At 42.6% G+C, this 20330-nt stretch overlaps 1 protein-coding gene across 1 annotated transcript; it reads left to right on the top strand.

The window, feature by feature from the left end:
- The first annotated feature begins 747 nt into the window (after nt 1-747).
- Nucleotides 748-19978, top strand: tp53bp2b (tumor protein p53 binding protein, 2b). Its single transcript, XM_028399426.1, has 18 exons — nt 748-1091; nt 8846-8993; nt 9414-9527; nt 10240-10316; nt 10596-10697; nt 10844-11024; nt 12537-12739; nt 14338-14502; nt 14848-15058; nt 15158-15280; nt 15650-15750; nt 15886-16273; nt 16384-17189; nt 17264-17401; nt 17490-17623; nt 17718-17884; nt 18117-18316; nt 18532-19978. Exons 1-18 carry the CDS (start codon nt 1083-1085, stop codon nt 18571-18573), a joined length of 3309 nt encoding a protein of 1102 aa, XP_028255227.1. The 5' UTR covers nt 748-1082; the 3' UTR covers nt 18574-19978.
- Nucleotides 19979-20330: the final 352 nt, after the last annotated feature.

Genomic DNA, 20330 nt, shown 5'->3' with positions numbered 1-20330 from the left:
GCAGTAAACCTGACCTAAACTTAACCCTAATGTTTTCATAGTAGAATGTAGCCTAACGATTTTCTTTACGGGGACTGCCGGCTGGGTCCCCGCACTCTGTGTAAACAGATTTGTATCTCCACAACGTAGCTAAGTCTCTCTCTCTCACACACACACCGGACACGACACGGCACGAGAGATAAGGAGGAGTTTATTCCCGTTGCCAGGCGATGGAGGCGAGGAGCTCCGTCAAAGCAGAAACATTGAGCCGGAACACGCATAATGCGTCTTTTCAAATACGGCACGTGTTCTAAAGGGGTTAAATACTTGTGCTGTGATAGTCAGATGGACTAGATTGCAGTATTTCATATACTAGGCTATTTATTTGCTGAAATGCAAACTAACACTGGAACTTAGTTTTTATAGACTACTGTTATTCAAAACGTATAAACCATAAAACAACACTCCTAGTGAGCACATGTGAAGGGTTCACCAACAGTGAGCAGACATATTCAGGGAGTGTTTACTCTCTGATTGGCGTGTAATGTAAAACATTCATTTTTGTCTAAATGTTTTCCTAAATGATCAAATATCAGGCTACAGGGCCACAGCACCAACACATCATTATGTTTGATCTGTTTGAACATGCGCTTTTATTGTGTAGACTCGTGCCGGATGTAGTGTCGTTAAGGACGGTGTCCCGGCTGATGACCGGTCTCCGTTGATTGAATGGTCCACAGCAGAGTCCAGGCAGACAGATCGCGGATGCTGAGCAGGATTAGGGCTCAGCAGGAGACCAGCCCCGGGTCCACCCGCCCCGCATTGTTTTTCTGCGCTGGCCATCCGAAGAGACAGTTGGATTTTAAGACGCTGTTTGTCGCGGCTTCATGCAGAGCGTCTCTCTGAATCCATCCTCCTTTTTCCAGAGGGAGCGGACAGCAGGCAGGTAGAGAGAAAACAGCCGCTGCTTACTGCAACAGGTCGAGGAGGAGCCCCAGTATAAGACATATTAATATTAAAGGTGATGGCAGAGAGGCGGGATGCTGTGAGGCTTTAATGGTTTCAGCTGCAGTGTGGATGCGACAGAGCGGAGAGCTGCCAACATGATGCCGGTGAGTGCAGACACCTCATGAATGGACACATTGTGGTTTCTCAGCCATTCACACAGGCTGCGGGTCTGGAAACTGTCAGCACAGCTCACAGTCACTATCACAACTCTAACCTTGCATAGTAATGTAGAGGTGACTGAAGTCAGTGCCTCATGATTGCATGGTGAATGACTGGCCACAGCAGTGTTTTAGAAAAGCTTCAGATGTAACGAACACACGTTTTTCCTTCAGACTCCACTAATTAGTCTGATTTCTGCAAGCTTCTATCATTCTTATTCTTCCGTCTGTTTTTTGGCGCAGCATACATTCAACTATCAAATTGTTCATCCCACAGAGGACATTCCGGGTCAACTTCAAGTTTTTTTCAAAAAATTATAATTTTTCAAATATTAAGCAATTATATATTTCTAATATATTTCTATATATTTCTGCCTCATTTTTAACATGGGAGTCTATGAGAGCCCTTCAACGAGGGTCATCTGCCAAATGTATCTCCTCCTACAAATTTCAAGCTACAGACTCCAGTTTAGTCTTAAAACGCTCACTAGATGCTGCTCTATCAAACTTGTATTCAGAATTTTCTAATTCCAAATCGTTTCCGCACGCCAGGCTCTCAAAGTTGGAGTGGGTTTTGAGGGTCTCCTCTGCTGTTACCATGGTGACAGGCTGACACACAGAGGCATGAATTGCTCTGATTCTCCAGCAATTCAGAGCAATCCTTCACATCAGCGTTCAAAGCAAAGCTTCAGCTGCAGCAATCAAACTTGCATTTTCTTCAGGAAATGTCCTTTTCTAGTACAGAGTATGTTTTAGCTAAAATCACGTTTAATCCCATTAAGATTTAAATGTTTGAGAGTATTTGAGAGTAGTAGGCTACAGTATCATTTGACAGATTAGTTTATTAGTTTACTATTGTTATTCTTCCGTACGTTTTTTGGCGCAGTGTATCTTCATACATTGACCGATTTCAGCCATTCAACTATCAAAATGTTCATCTCACAGAGGACATTGTCCTTATTTTTTGTCTGAAGGCTTCGGTTTGGACAAAAATAGAAGTTGTTTGGAGGGTGCAACCCCCATTAAAGGTAGGGTAGGAGATTTTGAAAACTCAGTGAATCAGCCAGATTTTGAAAGTAAACACACGCCCCCTTCTCTCGGAGCTCACCCCGAAGCCACGCCTCCCAACCAGTCTGTGACTTCGGCCATCATGCACGTACCTCTCTGGTGCGCACAGAGCAGGAAGAGAGAGACAACCAGCCAATACTCCGCGCAGGGTCACCTCGTAGGATTGGCTGATGTTTTTAGTGTTTTATAGCTTCCACAGATGATTAGTATTCTTCGATTTAAAGCGAAAATGCCGAACTAATTGGTTGCTATCGGATTGTAAGGAGAAGTTACACTAATTTACCAAAAACTGCATCAGAATGAAATCTCCTACCCTACCTTTTCATATCTTCATATTAAGATTTTCTGCTTTTCAAAATAAGAGCTTCATCTTTTCAAATTTGTAACCGTATTTCAGCAAATTAAGTTCAGATTGCAGATTCTCCAGCAATTCAGAGCAATCCTTCACATCAGCGTTCAAAGCAATGCTTCAGCTGCAGCAATCAAACTTGCATTTTGTGTGAGTGAGGATGACTCTTAGCATAAAGAGCAGGGGAAAGGAGCCTAGCCTGGATCTTCTCAATGTAACAAAGTCCACTTCAGTAAGTCTAGAAACCTACAAAGTAACACATTTCTTCATTGTTTTATCTACTAGACCTATAAGGTCAGTTAGGTCAGTCATACAGTCTGGCTGTAACTAATGTATATAGCCTACTCTTTTTTGCTAACCGTAGCACACTATAGGCGAATTTCCCTGTGGGACCTTCCCAAAGGGATTAATAAAGTATATTCTGTTCTATTCTAAAGTTTAGCTATAAACTAAGCTGTAAAAATGATGTAGTCTTTAATGCAAAGCTCAGCTAACCAATGTGTACAGTACAGTGTACACTGTACTATCTTTAACCTGAAAAAAAATAAATAAAAAATTTCGACCCAATTTTGCATCCAGCCTCAAGTGGCCACTAGAGGAACTGCAGTTTTTTTTACAATGTTACATTGGCCTATTTCCCAGGCTCGGATGTCACAACTTTGTTGCTACTGTTCTTAATGCTAAATCAAGGTAAGGTCTTCCATAGTTCTATATTGACATATAAGCTTTATATCATTCCAGAGGGCATGTGGAGATAATCAGGGCACTGTGTGTGTATGTGGGCTGAGTATGACTGTGGCCCAGATTTAGTGCAGTTCTGCTTTTTTTGGTTCCTTATTTGCTGAGATACAGTTATGGACTGGTCTGCTTTTGGCCCAGATCTGGCTAACAAGAGCAGACAGTCCAAGTACCATCATTCTATGCAGTATGTGTACCAGATCAGAGGTTTGGGCATATGCCATACCTATGCTATTAGGGTAGCTCTATCCATCCATACATCTAGTGCTAAGTGCTTAGTCTATCAGGGTCGTGGAGCAACGGGGGGAGCAGAGATGCCTAGGCTTTGCCTGGTGGTGACATTTGTGCCCTGCAAATGTCACCACCAGATGCTCTGAGATCTCCTCCGAATGCAGAGGGTATCACTGCTAAAAATAGAACCCTTCTGTTGTACCATTGTCTTCACTATGAATGGTGGAAGTCCCCGGTTTGTATGAAAAAAAGGAACATTGACCTTTCCATCCACACTGCAGTGGCTGCTAAAACATTTGACATTTTTGCTCTTAGTCTTGGTGTATGTATAATTTTGCATTTCCCTCTCTGTGACCTGTCCACTTATCTAAAAGTGCAACACTTTATTTAATCAGGACTGCAGGTATAGTTCTCTTTGCTTCATATTTTTATTCTAAAGAAGGAACAAACAGATCAGTTTGAGGAAATTGAGGGTCATTAATGAGGAACTAGTGAGTCGAACTTCTCTTCATAACATCATGTACAGACAACCACTAATTGTTTAACACAGGCCTCCTTTACATGGCAGCACACCCTGATCATTATACTACGTCCTCATCATCTTCCAGGCAGAGCTCTGTGGAACTTACCCTGCTGCCTGGTAACTGTTGCCACAGTGACCAGAAACACACATGCACAGCGTTCAAGGTCATGTGGGAACACTATTATTTTAGTATTCCTCAGGCAATGAGGAAGTAAAGCCGTTGTAACCCTCATGTTAGTTTAAAAAATCAGCCTGGTGCTGACATTTACTGTACGTCTCAAGGCCATCAATAAATCTACTACTTTCTTCTACTTCTATGTTCACACTAAGCACTCTGCAAGGCTGCAGCTATGAAGCAAGAGGCTCTTTGGTCTTTGACTTGTACTTGATTTACATGAATTCTGCTGTGGTAACATGTTAATTTAGCTATGTTCAGATTAGAAACTGTGGACAAACAACTCTCAGTGTCACCCATAGCTTTGTACCGCGCCATTATTCCAAATACAGGTAAGGAGGTAGACTGCCAGTGGAGACAGGCACTTTACATTGTGAGTCATCACCAAGCAGTCACCGCTTTGATCATACAAAATTGAAAGCATATTAGCATATTACATTTTCCTAGTGAGTAAGGACTGAGCTTAAATATAAAAAGACATTAATAATGCATGATCAGGAATAATTTGGATAGGGTCGTAGTTTGACCGTCTTTAAAGTGCTGCTTACAGTATACCGTACATCAGTTCATGCCCAATTTACTTTCCAAACAACACCCTGGGAGATTTTTACTATTACCAAATGAACTATTATAGAGTCAACTACTCCAGGAAGTATAGCACTAGTGCTGTCACCATCTCCTTTGTGATGGATATATTTTATGATGGAGGTCTATGAGGATTGTTTATCTTTTGGAACCACCCTCAAGGGGTATTATAAGGCACTTAGCCCTGAAGGCTGTTGCTGGGATAACGTGCTGAAGGAAGGTGTTGGTTACTGTAATTATGTAGATAAATAATGTTACATTTGAAATCACCAAGTTACATTTATTAAAATCTAAGTATGCTTATATCAAACTCTTTGGCTTTTCTATCGAATCTTCTCTCATATCTTTTGTATAATTGTCATTCTCCAATGCTGTGTTGGAGATTTGGGAACAGAGCTGTTATGAAAAAGCCAGTTGGCAACAGATTGCTGGCAAAACGGCTGCAAAGCCTCCACCACTTGCAGCTGATATAAATAAAACATCACAGCTATACATGTTGTTCTGTTGTTATGAAGCGAATACAAATATGTAGTAGTGTTTAAAATGCAGTCTAAATTCACCTCATCTAGTTTGTCTATAAATGATAAATGATTTAAAATTATACATTGCTTTATTGACTGCTGATCAATACACCAACTTCATAGCCGTACGGCCGCCATTGATACACACAACCAGAAAATCAGTGGTTTTTACGCATGTGTAATCGATTTTGACAAATGGCAGCCAATCAGAAGATGTGCTTATACTGACGTATCCTGTGTTTGGACTGTTCACTGTGGCACCTTCCTGAACAGCAGGCAGGGTTTAGGGATGTGCGTGAGTGTCGTTAATCCAATATTGTTGGGTCACGTGATGCTGTTGGCCATATGGCTCCAGCCAACCACGCCGCCTACAAAACATTTGGGATGTGACCTGCAGCGTGCCAGCTGCCACCATCTTTCCCCAAGCAGAAATAGAACAAAACACTAACCACTGAAGTTTAGTTCTAGTCTGTTTCATTTGTTGCCTCCCAGCTCTTCTTTCATATTTTCCTCTTTCTGGTCTTGTAATATCAGATTTTATAATTGTTTAAACCCTAATGTCAGCAGTACAGATCTAATTTCTGATGAGTCCTCCTCTGTAGATCTAATTACGTCATAGTTGCTGCTTTGTCCTTGTCGAACAGTGCTAGTAGTGTTGATTTTCCATGAAGAATATAAACATATTCCCTACAAAATGATGTCCAAACACAAGCAGCTGTGCACAAACTGCTGATCGGATCCATTGTCAGCTTTCAGTGCTTGCCACATTTTGACACTTGGTGCTGTGTCGAGCTGAGTCAGCACCAAAAAAGTGATGAGGCTGCACTTTTTAGAGTCAACAAAAGAGTTTAATCATTTGCTACCAGAGCTACATAAATGGAGTGGTCAGAAACAGGATTATGAGCTTTGATTAGTCTTCATTGCTTAGAAGTTGTTGATGTCTTTCAGACAATCGTAGATCATTAATTCGCTCCACCGGAGCAGTGGGGGGTTGTGGCTGATTGGTGGTATTAAGCAGCATGACGCTGTGCTAATTCCTGACAGGATTAAGACTTGCAGTCTCAGAACCTTTAGAGGCCTCAGCCCACTGACCGCAAGGTGCACAGGCATGATCTCAAATTGTTTGTGCTTGCTGTTGTATCTGCTGTTGTTTGGTCAAAACTACAGTACTTAGTTTGGTTTAGGAAACTACTGTCCTTCCTAAACTATGTTGCAGCTTCACAGCTTGCACAGAGCGCATCTACCATTTGTCAGATTCAGGGTTGGGGAGTTAGGGTTACCGTTAATGTAAAATTCTAATTATGCTCACTTTATAAGTAAGTATTATATATTTATTTTATTTTTGGCCTTAGTAAAATATGTTGCCATTTCTTCAGCTGGTTCAACAGTGCAGTTGGCTATTTTGTATTCTCTCCAGAAGCTGATGCTGTATGTCCGAGGCCATCTAAGCAGTATGGTAGCTCAGTGTGGTTTGAGAGTGGGATCGTCTTTAGCTTCTTTGCAGCAGCCATTTTTAAAAATACCTACCTTATTCAGCTCAGCTTTGAGTCTTCAAGTCAATGTCTTGTCACCAGATCAATCTTAGTTCATACCGTACCTTGTGTTTTGCATCAGTCTCCTTCAGTCTGTTCTCAGGACATAGTAAGGCTCTATAATCTCTCTTACCAATGACAGGAGGTCTCACTCCCCCAGCCTGTGACTGGCTGCTGCATTTTCCCATTTTCCTGTTTGACCTTGGTTGGGTGACTGACAGCAGTGACCCACTTCATCAGTGTGAACATAGAGGAAGATGTGCTGCTCCAGTTTTCCTTCAGAGCAGTATGTGGAACAGCAGGACAGCAGATTCTCACTGAGACCAATTCATCTCTGTCATTGAGTTTCCCTGCCTCCGTTATGGCCTCTGTAGGCTTCATTATTTTTAATTAAAGAGCATTTAAAGAGTTGGTGATTTTTTAAAATGAATGAATGAATGAATTTTAACATTTGCATTAAATTAGGTTACTATAGCTGACAGGAGCACCAGTCTCACACAAGTGTTAAAGGATGAACTCCATTTCCATTTACTGATGCTGCTTTAGCATTCTGGCGACCTCTAAGCTTAACTGTAAACCAGGACAGAGCTGACTGATGTGAACATTGTTTGAAAACCCTTTCCTAGACTAATTAGGGCTCATCAGCCCTGACCTTCCCAATATCTAAAATGTCTAGAATGTCAGAGTGGGCTGTTTATTCTCTTTATTGGTAATTGTGAATGTGGACTAGTTCCATAACCTGACAAGGAGATTCACTTTCCGATTCACACTTTATCTGTTACTGGCATGTCAGGCTTATTCTCAGAAAGACAATAAGAGTAGGGAAAAGACTCCTGCATTTGAAGGAGGTTTGTAGATTGAGACTTTGGATGCTGCTGTGATGCCATCTGTCTTCAAATGCAGCCTTTCAAGGATGCAGCCTCTGAACTGAGACATTGGCAGTTAAATCGTTTGATACCATGAAAAAGAAGGCTGCATTTGTTGTCTGCATTTAAAGCCTTTGACAACTTTGTGGCGCTGATGTTACACAATTGGACTTCATATGGCGTTTGAAGGATTCTAAATCAAGACAGCTTTGTGCGGCCTTCAAAAAGCCATGCCTGCAGTATTAAGTGTATATGCTTCCACACACCGATATGACACAATCAAACTCAAGGGTGGAGGCCACCAAGTAAAGTTTAAAGGACTCTTGTGACAACATTGCTCTTTTCATACAGCTTTGTAGGATGCACCACCTTAATAGACACAGCTGTGGTGCAGCTGTCTTAAAGATTGAGGTCCAGGATAGGATACACAATTATATTAGCATTTAACGTAAAACACTGTTGTGCTGTTTGTGCTCTTTACAGTATCAGAATTGTCTGTTTTGGTTTTTGGAACAAAACTCTGCATGAAACTCTGCTGTGCAAGCACCGCTTGTGAGAACCAAGCTGATAGGTCAGGTGGCAGCTCATTTTTCAGAGCAGGCCTAGTGAAGTCAAGGACTAATAAATAACATGATGAATCAGAAAAGCCAGCTGAGAACTGTCAGGTTGAAGGTTCAGCCTCCGACCCGACTTTGAGCAAGCTGTCGCTCGGTATCTCCTTCACAGGATAAATAAAGCCTGGAAAATGCCGCCTCTCTGCAGGTTGGCAGGATGTGGGAGGTATACTGGCTCTGGGCCTATCAGCAGATACCCTGCTGGAGTAACAGATGGCCCAGTGCATCATGGGAGTTACAACCACACATATCTTTTACAGTTTTAAATAGCACACAAAACTGCTGTAAAGGTGATTAAGGCAGGTTTTGTTTTTGTCATCTCTCACACTTCTTTATTTACTAATACAACATTGTTTACTGTAATTTAAAATATTATATACATGTTACATTATTAGAATGCATCCTGTGCTGGGTGCCATTGGACATTGGACATTTGGTGAGATGCCTAGCTGATCCTGAATTCCTGATTTAACATTATTATTCCCGATTCTTCTGTAGATGTTCCTCACTGTGTACCTAAGCAACAATGACCAACATTTTAACGAGGTTCCCATCACACCAGAGACGCTGTGCAGGGATGTGGTGGAGCTCTGTAAGGAACCCGGTGAGGCTGATTGCTACCTGGCTGAGATGTGGAGAGGCTCGGGTAAGTTTTTATATATATGTAACAGAGAGCTCAAAGCAGACTGTCTGATGTTTCATTTCTTCTTTCATTCACTTAATATCACAGCACATATCTGAATCTTCACATACACTGGTTAAATATTTGACATGTTTTTTTAACAAGAAACAGGTCAGAACAATCACAGAGAGCGAGGCAATCAACAAGGAAGTACAACAAATATAGACACACAAGGAAAACCAGACCTTCAAAATAAAACAGGAAACTAAAGACACGACTAACTCAAAACCAAGAAGAACAAAAAGAGAACTGAAAACCAACTAAAACAGGGATCATGACACACCTGTCAGGTTACACTTGAATACAGGCACTGGACAGGCACTAAATATTGCAGTATAATTGTAACTTTTTTCTTTGTGCATATTCTGTCTTTTGACCAATCAGAACGTGTTGTGGGAGAAGGGGAGCGGATGTTTGAGGTGTTACAGCAATGGGGGCAGCAGAGGGGGGAGGTTCGTTTCCTGCTGCGTCATCAAAGAGCTCCTGGACGAGAGTCCAGTAAGTAAAAAGAAATGTTTTCAAAGGATTTACTCACACTTTTATAGCTGAGAAACTGCAAGCTAATCTTAATAAGTTCATGTCACACAAAGGTGCTAACATATCAACAAATACGACACACACAGAGAAGCAGCATATACTGCTTGTAGAAAACCCTTCTTTAGAGAGAAAAAAGTGTGGTTACACTGCTGCCTTTGACTGTAATCCAGTTGTTTGTGTGCATGTGGAGGCTCTGACAGCACATGGTGCAGATCAGCAGCAGGATCTGACGACCTCAATGTGTAAATATAGTTGATGACAGTCTGTAATCAGCTTATAACAGAGGGGAGTGGGAAGTGCAGCTGCTGGACTGTGTCGACCTCTTCTTTGATAGATTGCAATTTGTTTTTTTGGTTCTGCCTCAAAAAAAAATCCCCTCTGAGATTTTTCCCAAGCTCCAGGTCAGATTTAAGCTGCGCACTGATTTACAAAATATGGTAACATCACTGCAGGAAAAAAACAAAACAAAACAAACAAAAAAACGAAAATGTTAAGCCTTTTTGTAGTTTTGTATTTTTCAAACCCCACGTGCAGGCCCAAACCAACGAGATGTGTTTTTGTGGATTAATGAACATCTGTATCTGAGTACCAGACCAACAGCTTCTTTTTAGTATCTGCAGAGCTAACAATATAAAAATCAGAGTCCAAACTGCCAGTGTTTTCTTGTGCTCAGGTGGATCCAGAACTGCAGATCAGATGGTAAAAAGAAACCAGGTGAAAGTGTCTGTGGAGCGATGTCTGGAGAATGGGGTGAGAAAGATGCTCCAAACTGGTCATCATCAACACATCATAAAATCCACATTCAGGCTACTTAAACTCTCTTCATTCAAAACATGATGTTTGTGTGATGTTTTTAGTTTTTCTGTTTAATGAAAAACACATTTTCACAGCAAACTGGCAACAACAGCTTGAAACAAACTCTATGAACATGTACAGAAAACCACTCCTAGCAGCTTAAAATGCTGTGTTGGTGTAATGTCTCCTCTGTGCTCTGAAGGTGAACTCTGACTGTGTGTCACTGTGTTGCAGCTCTCAGCTCCTTACCTGGACGTGACACTGAGTGAGCTGCAGGATCTGGCAACCCGACAGCAGCAGCAGATCAACGCCCAGCAGCAGCTTCTTGCCTCCAAAGTAAAACATACAACATGCTACGGCTAATACTATAACTATGCTTTTGTAATTCTACTGTTTCCATTAACACCACAACCACCATCATTAACGTTCATGCCATGCTCTGCAGGCGACACATTTATGCTATTGTTTGCATGTTTTTGCAGGAGCAGAGGCTGCGCTACCTGAAGCTGCAGGACCAGCGGCAGCAGCAGCATCAGGACACGTCCGAACAGGAGCGACTTCGCCAGCTCCGAGAGAATGCACAAAACCAGGAGGCCAAACTGAGACGGGTCCGGGCCCTCAGGGGCCAGGTGGAGCAGAAACGCCTCAGTAACAGCAAACTAGGTCAGTGTGACTGAGGCGTTTGGTCCTGTGTCTACAAAAGCAACCATCAGCAGTGAAGCAATCCTGTGGATCACAGCATGGACATACTGTCTCTGGCTTCTAACCTGCCAACACATCTCACATTTTAATTCAGTTCCTTTCACGTCAATTTTGTTTTTGTTTCGAGGCTTTTTACAAAAACCCACAGCCTGACTCCCAAGCAAGCAAATAGGGTGGCAGTGGCAAACACAAACTCTGGGATAGAGAGGACACACAGTTAATGACATGAAGACTGAGACCCTGTTTCCACACACTTTACACGGGTATCTGTAAAAATGAAGACTTTTTCCTTCGTTTGTGCCTTTCATTTACACATAACGGCAGGTTCTTCTCTGAATACGATTCTTTCTAAAAACTCTGGCAAAAGTGGAAATTTAGGAAAACCCCTCATTCACGTTTGAACAAAAACTTTTCTGCAATCTGCGCCCTTTTTTGTGTTTGTGTAGTAGTATAGTGTGGCTGCCAGAGTAGGCTATAGTCTAGTAATGGAAGCATTCTGGGTAGCGTTAGTATTTCTGTTGGTGCAAGTGAGACCATGTTAGGTCTCGAGGGTCAACAATTTTGAGACAACTTCTGACACACTGTCTTCTGATTGGCTTGCACTGCTTTCTCCTTCTTCCTACACTGCCACCCACTGGCATGGCATGAGTTAATTTAAACAGACACTTTTTGAAAACTATGATGTGTGCACAATGTTATTTTGGGAAGGAGGGAAGGAAATACCCTGCTATGGGTAAACAACATAGTAAACATAGTAAGGGTTGGTCATGCCTGCTCTAGCTATGGCTTTAGCCATATGTATGACCATAGCCATTAATGTTAGCCTATCACTCTGGCTGATTGTTGTCATTGTTGGTAACCTCTTATTGATGTTTGGGAACTGCTTGAACTGAATTGCCCCCTTGGGGACTGATAAGTTGTTTGAATTGAGCTGAATAGACAGACAGAGATTTGCTTGTACTTGGAACATGGGTGTTGGAAATTCTCTGTCTATAAAAAGATGTGACTGTAAAAATGTGACCTACCCAGATTTAATGCAATATCACAAACTGTCAATTAATGTTTACTTTATTACATGGAGGTTGTAATTAAAGTACACGTTCACTGTCATAGAAGTCACAGCAGGATATATTTGGTGCAGTATTAATTCACAACTGAGTGTGTGTTGGAGGATCAGACGTGTAACGATATGACATGGAGCTCATGGAAGAAGCACATCAGATTAGATGAAATGAGATTGGATAGATCTGACTATATAGAGTCAGGATCATCATTGTGGAAATTACAGGATTTACTTTAAGCTGCTTGTCATTTTAAATGTAACTCAGACCACTTCATTCTTTCTACTCGTAGCTGCATATGTATGTCTGAGTCAAAGTCAATTACACTGCATGTAGAGGTTTTTTTTCAAAAAAAGTATTTTGTAGAAAAAAAAACACAACAACTTTCAGTGTTCTTGTGATTGTGTTCCAGTTGATGAGATCGACACCATGACAAGTCTGTTCCAGCAAAAGCAGAGGGAGCTGCTGGTGGCCGTGGGGAGAGTGGAGGAGCTGAACGATCAGTTGGAGGCACTCAGGAACAACAGACTGGAAGCTCCTTTTCCTCCTCCTCTTGCTCACCACAACAACACCTCCTCCACAGCTGAGCTGGAGCACCTCTATAAAGAGCTGCAAGTGAGATCTTCTTCCTTCACCAAAAATACCTATTAAACAACCCCCACAGAAAAACATGACAAAACAAAGAAAGACTGGCGTACAAAGTGTAGGAGATAAAAACAAAAACATGATATAACAGACATACAATAAAGAAAAAAAATAATGTTAGCTAAATGATAGACTAGCTTACTTGGCAACAAGTTAGGCTTGGTGCTATTCTAATTCGCAGGACAAGCTAACTGGCTCATACATTAAGCGAGGTTAAAGTAGGACCCAAACACAGTCAGATCAGATGACAAAAGTCGAACAAAAAGTGAGCCTTTAATAAATAAAGTACAAAAACATAAAGTACAAACTCAAGGAGTAAAAGAAATAAACAAACCAAACCCAAACACAGGGAATCCAAAGAGGAACTGGAGGACTGGAACACACCGAGAAACGCTGGAGCACAGGGGACATGATTTGGTGGAAAAACAGACAAACTGACACAGGTGGGACACATTAGGGCAGGGCAAGCAATCCTAATGGGCATAAAACACTAGGAGGTAAAACAAATGGAGCCAGGCAGACCCTCCTAGGTCGGGGCGAAAGACCACCAGAGACAAGGATTCAGACCCTTCCTGGTCCGGGAAGAAGAACACCAGAGATGAAGGTTCGGACCCTCCTGGAATTGATCCGCAGGACACCACCAGATGCCAAGACAGGGGATCCCAGGGACCAAGCCGGAGACTACCAGCAATGGATATTCAGGTCCTCCAGGGTCAGGGCTTAAGACCAGAGACTGGAACCCCTCTGGATCCGGTCCGGAGACGACCAGAGTAGATTTAGACCCTCCGGGGTCAGAACAGAACCCAGAGACAGGGACACTCCTGGGTCTGGACAGGAAACCAAGGACTGGGAACCCCCACGGTTGGAACAGGATACCAGAGACGAAGACCCCTGGGGTTGGAACAGTATAACAGAGACAGGGGACACCCCAGGGTCCAAGCTGGAAACTCCCAAAGACGAGAAGACTCCAGTCGGCTCTGCAGAAACCAACGGCCACTAGCAATCCTAAAGGAGGGAAAATACTACAAAGTAAAACATATGGGAAAACACAAAGGAACATGGACTTTCAAAATAAAACAGGAAAAACAAGAAATAACTTCAGACTTAGAAGGAAATCGGGAACAGAAATGAAAACAAACTATGAAATACAATTATACCAAAATAGACAGGACAGACAGAAACAGAAAACAAGAATAACAGAACACATGATCACAGGATCACAACATCATAGAACCTTTGTAGTATTGTCTTTTTTTGGCATTTAAAGGCAAGGCAGGTGTGTCCTGTAAATAGTCTGCCACAACTTGAAGAAGAAGTGAAAAAAGAAGTGTAGAATGCTTAAATTATAGACAGGATCTTATCATCTGGGATGCTGTTTCTTTCCAAAAAGTTGTAAAATGTACTGTTAATAAATCATTAATCTCTCTTCTTCCAAGTAATTTAAAAGTTATTCTCCTAACATACTTTCCTAGATGCTCATGAAACAAGTATAAAGTGCATATAGTGTTAAGAATGTCTACAATTATTGAACCCTGCTAATCCAGACTCAACATCTTCCTTCCTGCCAGCTGAGAAACAAGCTGAACCAGGATCAAAGTGCCAGACTGCAGCAACAGAGGGACAATCTAAACAAGAGGAACCTGGAGGTGGCTGCCATGGACCGACGGCTGGCTGAGCTTCGACAGCGGCTCTGGAAGAAGAAGGCTGCCTTGCAGCAAAAAGAGAACCTGCCGGTCAGTCTATAGCAGTGTTTCCCAGCCTGTATGCCGCAGTGGCACATCAGTGTGCCGTTAGAGATCATCAGGTGTGCCGTGGGAAATTATTCAATTTCACTTAACTTAATTGAAATAAATATTGTTTATTTACTGTAAATTATTTGCCTTTGTTCATCTGGATGGCAATGGAGGCAAAAAAAGAGGAAAGTGCAGTTGGTGCCGTCAGGTGTCAAGTGCCATCAGGATGTTGTTGTTTTCTCTATGGCCCATGTCCAGTACATGGCAGTCTTCTTTGAGGCAATTTGACATACCATTGAACACCAATGAAGGAACTTTAACATTCCTAATGTCTGTTCCCTCCAGGTGGCTTCGGAAGGCGGACCTCCACAGCACAGTGTGGGCTCTAGAGTGGCAGCAGTGGGGCCGTACATCCAGTCAACTTTATCTAAGGGTCCTCCAGTGCCAGCCCGCCAGGAGATTCTGGTGAAGCCAGCATACCCGGACGGCACCGCCACCCTGCCGATGCCTGATTCGTCCCTAAAGCCACCACCTCTACCTGCTAAGCCAGCCTCAGGTACGTTCTGGACTATTGGACCACAGTAGAACCTTCATTACACTGAAGTAAAAATGGTCCCTATATTGCAATGAACATTGTTGTCGTCACTCCATACAGGTTTCAACACCTCAAAAATCAAAAAACTCTCTGACTGGGGCCACTCGTTTTCTGATTCCAGTGGAGGTTACAGCCATGCCTCTACCCTGCCTCGCATGTTCAGCCTCAGCTGCCACAACTCAGGTCAGTTGGCACTAATATAAGCTTATTTATGTGACTGGCAAAAATATCAATGACCGGACACAAACTAGGGGCCAGGTGTGTGAATTTATCTTTTGTGCATTTATTTAAGAATAAGTAAATAAATAAATAAATATAACTAAACCAACATGGGACAGTATCCCAGTCCCAGTAAAATAAGGAAAACAACCACAAAAGAAATACGGTAGGGGGGCTGATTACAGAAAACAACACAACAATATACTGTCTTTTAACTGAAACCATATACTAAACTGTTTTAACCAGAAACTGTTTTACCACCTGGTTTATGATAAGTATGAAGTCTGTTATTTGTACATAGAACTCCCACAGAGCATATTTTCTCTGCTGTAGGTGGTGAAACAGAGCAGAGGGGCCACTCTGGGTCAGACATCCCACCTCCTGTCCCCTCACGATCCAGTCACACTACTGAGAACCTGCTCAGGGACAATCAGGTATCAGTGGATGTTTGTGTGATGATTTTATTGTCTCATTTTTAGTCAAAGTTGGCTAATTTTCACTGCAATGCAACTACAACACTTTAGTTATGTCACCCATCTCTTCTGTTTTCATATTTGTGTCACTTTTAGGCCTCAGGTCTGTCAAAGATGGTGGCACCACCTCCAGTTCCCAGTAAGCCTAAACCATTCACCTCATCTGGCCAACCAACATTCTCAAAGCCCTGCTACAGTACCGGGACCTTCCCTGGTAAAGTAAAGCCAGTTGGGGGCCACCTCGGGGCTCCAGGAATCCTCTCCAGCCACAGCAACACTCTCCCTCTGCCCAACAAACAAGAGACTCCGCCGGCTGCCGCTGTTCGGCCCTACACCCCCGACCTCTCGGACACCCCCCCTGCCGTGCTGAAGAAGCCTCAGACTCTGGCAGCATCCTCAATCTACTCCATGTACACCCAGCACGCTACCCCTGGAAAGGGCTACCAGATGAGTGGCGGAGGCACTCTGCCCCGGAGCCAGCGAGGTGATGCCCTGATTCACTGCCACACCATTAATCCTGCTGTTACTATTGAAGTTACTGAAATGATTCATTCTGTACAAATATGTTTTACAAATGTTTCTTTTCCTTCTCAGTGTATGGAAAACCAGTCCCCTCATCCAGTGGGGTTCAGCCCTCTGTTGGCTCAGAAAACATTGCCTTCAGTTCTGGGCTTTGCATATCTGATACGAACAAAGCGTGCAACAGTTGCCCTGGTAGCAGCGAAAATGTTGGAGGAGACCCAGCAGAACGTGCCCCCCCTCGACCGCTCAGCCCTACCAAGCTCCTCCCGTTTGTGTCCAACATTCATAGGAATCCCAGTGACGTTGACCTGGAAGCCCTGCGGCGGCGGCTGCACCATGCCCCGCGGCCCCTGAAGAAACGCAATTCCATCACAGAGCCTGAAGGCCCGGCTGGGCCCAACATCCAGAAGCTGCTCTACCAGAAAACCACTCTGGCTGCCATGGAGACTATACCCATGGAGACAGTGGGTCCAGCAGGGATGTATATTCAGACCACAATCAATGAGGACAGAACAGGTGGTACAGATGTAACATCCGGGGTGGAGGACAAGAGCAGACCTTGCTTTGATCAGCCTCAAGCTGAGAACCCTGAGGACAGCCTCACCCCACCCCCAGTGCCCCCTCGCTCACCCATTCCTGACCCTGCTTCCTGCCGCTCGCTGCCACCTCCATTGGAGGATAGGGAAGAGGAGGAGGAGGAAGAAGAAGAGGAGGAGGAGGATGTTGGTCCATCCAGCTCAGTCCAACAGGACTACTTTCAGGAGGATTTCCCCCCTTATCCACCCCCACCTTACCCCAACTGTGGAGAGGTGGAGCAAGGGGATGATGCTGTCAACCTGCAGCCACCGGAGGTCACAGGGCAGGTCACAGTGCTGCCGGTGAGTGTGGCATTATACCACATTATTATGTTACTGATAGAAATGTGCTTATTTCTTCACTGTCCATTTTTAAGGGTAAGCGGTCAATCCTCCGTAAAGCACACTCTGAACGGATCAACCACAGTATGAGGGTGAAGTTCAACCCTCTAGCCTTGCTTCTGGACTCATCTTTGGAGGGCGAGTATGACCTTGTCCAGAGGGTCATCTATGATGTGAGTCTTAGATCCATCACTGCTATTAGAAAATAACTTTTTTTATTTATTTATTTGTCAAACAAATGATCACATCTCCAACTTGCAGGTGGATGACCCCAGTATGCCAAATGATGAGGGCATCACTGCGTTGCACAATGCGGTCTGTGCCGGCCACACTGAGATCGTCAAGTTTTTGGTTCAGTTTGGTGTCAACGTCAACGCTGCTGACAGTGATGGCTGGTAAGTGCAGAACAGTTCAGACACCTGTAAGTCAATGTAAGACAACCTGTAGAGTTGTAAACATCCACACTCTCTTCTTCCTTCTCATCTCCAGGACTCCCCTTCACTGCGCTGCCTCCTGCAACAATGTTCAGGTCTGTAAGTTCCTGGTGGAATCTGGAGCTGCTGTGTTCGCCACCACGTACAGTGACATGCAGACAGCTGCTGACAAATGTGAGGAAATGGAGGAAGGCTATGCCCAGTGCTCCCAGTTCCTCTATGGTAAGATCAAATTAACAGTGTATATAGTGCAACTTACAGTTCCACATTTCAATGACAAAGGTTCCCACAACACTGAAGGGGATTTATTCAACAAAAACTGACAAAACAAGGCAGGCTTATTGTCACTAAAAATTTCACTTGCATTTGACATTGTGTCCCTACTGTTCAGGAGCTCTTAGTCAGATTTAAATGTTTGTCAAAAATTAAAATAGATTATTTGGGTCTTTTTTAGGCGTCCAGGAGAAGATGGGTGTGATGAACCGTGGTGTTGTGTATGCACTGTGGGACTATGAGCCTCAGAATGACGATGAGCTCGGCTTCACCGAGGGCGACTGCATGACAGTGCTGAAACGGGAAGACGAGGTGGAGACAGAGTGGTGGTGGGCACGATGTGGTGACCATGAGGGGTACATCCCCCGCAACCTGCTGGGGGTGAGCTGATCATCTCCACCTTATCCAGTCATTTGAGGTCCTCAACTGGAAATTGCACCTTCAACCCTGCCAATATCAATCTGCTGTTCCTAAATCTCATCAGGGTTTAAAAGCAGTTTTAAGCTTCCTGTTACTCAAGAGTCTTATATAAGAAGCATCAGTGTGTCGTGTCATCTTAATGGTGTTTTAATAAGAAATCTTCCCTTCATTCCCAGCTGTATCTGAGGATCAAGCCGCGGCAGAGGAGCCTGGCATAACCAGACAACGGTTTGGTTTCCAACCTCAGCGCAAAGAATGTAACAAAGAACTGCAGGAGAGACAGAATGCATAATGGTTCACCAGTTCAGCAGGTGGTACATGCAGCAATGAGTGAAGCCTCAGAAGAGACAGAATGTTCTTTTTATTCTTTTATCTTATGTATCAGAAATAGTTGACATAAAAACAGACACTGGAGGGGAAAAATATCAGCAGCTGTCGAACTGTGCCTAAACCACCAGGCCACTGCAATCCCAGGTTTTTGATGGTGTTCACCAAATGTATCACCAAAGTCACACAATTAGAGCATTTAACCAAATTTGCAATGTTTCTTAAAATTCTACCAGCCTGTAATTTTTGTGTACTTGTACTTGTACATTTATGGTGCAGAAGAGAATTGAGGCCACCAAAAGTATTTAGGATGAGGTGAGAATTCTGACGTTGATGTTTTACAGTGGCCCTAATGCTCTTCTGTTGAATGGAGACCCAGCAGCCTGAAATGATAATTTTCATTAATAGTGGTCCTTTAAACCCATACAGAATATACTGTATGTATAACAACTATTTTTTTTTTTTGCTTGTTTTAAGAAATGTTTGTTATTTTTACTTCTCTGTTTAGATCTCTGCTCTGCTTCACCACAGTTTGTTTTTTATATTTAACAAGTAAAGGCTCAAACAGGCTTTAATTTTACAGTGTGCTCACAGATTTCAAAGATGAAGAAGAAAAGTCAAAATTTAAAAGCTTAAAAACAAAGAGTTCTTGCTGTACAAACAGAAATCTCGCCCTAATCTTGGACTACTCACTTATTTCGATACAGGATTAGGGCCAGGGTCAAAGTTTCACTTTTTTTCTTTAATCTTAGGATCACATGCTTACTTTATATTCAGAAATCTGACCTAATAATCTAGTAATTATTACTACAGAAGAGGATTATTGTCCAGAGAAAAATATTCTTTTGTTTTTTTTCATGTTTACAAACTTTTCCTGCATTTTGCAAATTCTTCAGGTTAGGATTAGGCCAACTGCAAATGAAAATTAATTGAATGAATGAATTATTGGTTAATAGCAGAAGAATTCTTTTCGTTAATCCCAGAATTCTGAAGACAACTTTAAAACGAGGCCCTAATGCTGTTATATAAGAATTCTAAGATTAAAGTTTCTCTGCTGAACTGTGTACATCAGAACGCTGAGGAAAAGTTTTAAAAAAACGTTTTTAGTGATCGAAACTTTTGTTCACAATAAGCACTCATAATGATCATATTATCATAAAACCTTTTTTTTTAATACCATATCAGCCTGTTCTGTGGTGAAACTAAGAATGTACTCATACAGATACAAGAAAAAAAATCTGCTTCTTGTCTTGGTGCTAAGCTACAGTATGGCAGACCTAATGGTGATACTCATCCTCCAACCCTCTTGACTGTGGTGAAGTCTTATTTTCAAAATAAAATAATAATGCATTCATGTGTACTGTTTCACTGTAATTATATTTATTAGCAAGAGGGACGGTCAGGAAAAACAAACTGATAAATCCACTCTTACATGGTAGCATTGGTGTGAAGCTCTCCAACACACATGCAAGATATAAAGTGCAAATTCAACAGTAACTCCATATGAAGCAGTTTCAGATGCTGTACAGAATCATGTAAGGTACATTCAATATATAGCTTTACAATTGCACAGAACTTCAAAGTCAACAACACTTCACCAGATACAAGTGTTTATTCAATGAAAGGATTAAAGTTTTTTTTGTCAGTC

Source organism: Parambassis ranga, chromosome 1, assembly GCF_900634625.1.
Source record: "Parambassis ranga chromosome 1, fParRan2.1, whole genome shotgun sequence".
NCBI classification, from domain to species: Eukaryota; Metazoa; Chordata; class Actinopteri; family Ambassidae; genus Parambassis; species Parambassis ranga.
The sequence above is the reverse complement of the archived record's forward strand: the minus strand, read 5'-3'. Positions and strand labels throughout refer to the sequence as shown.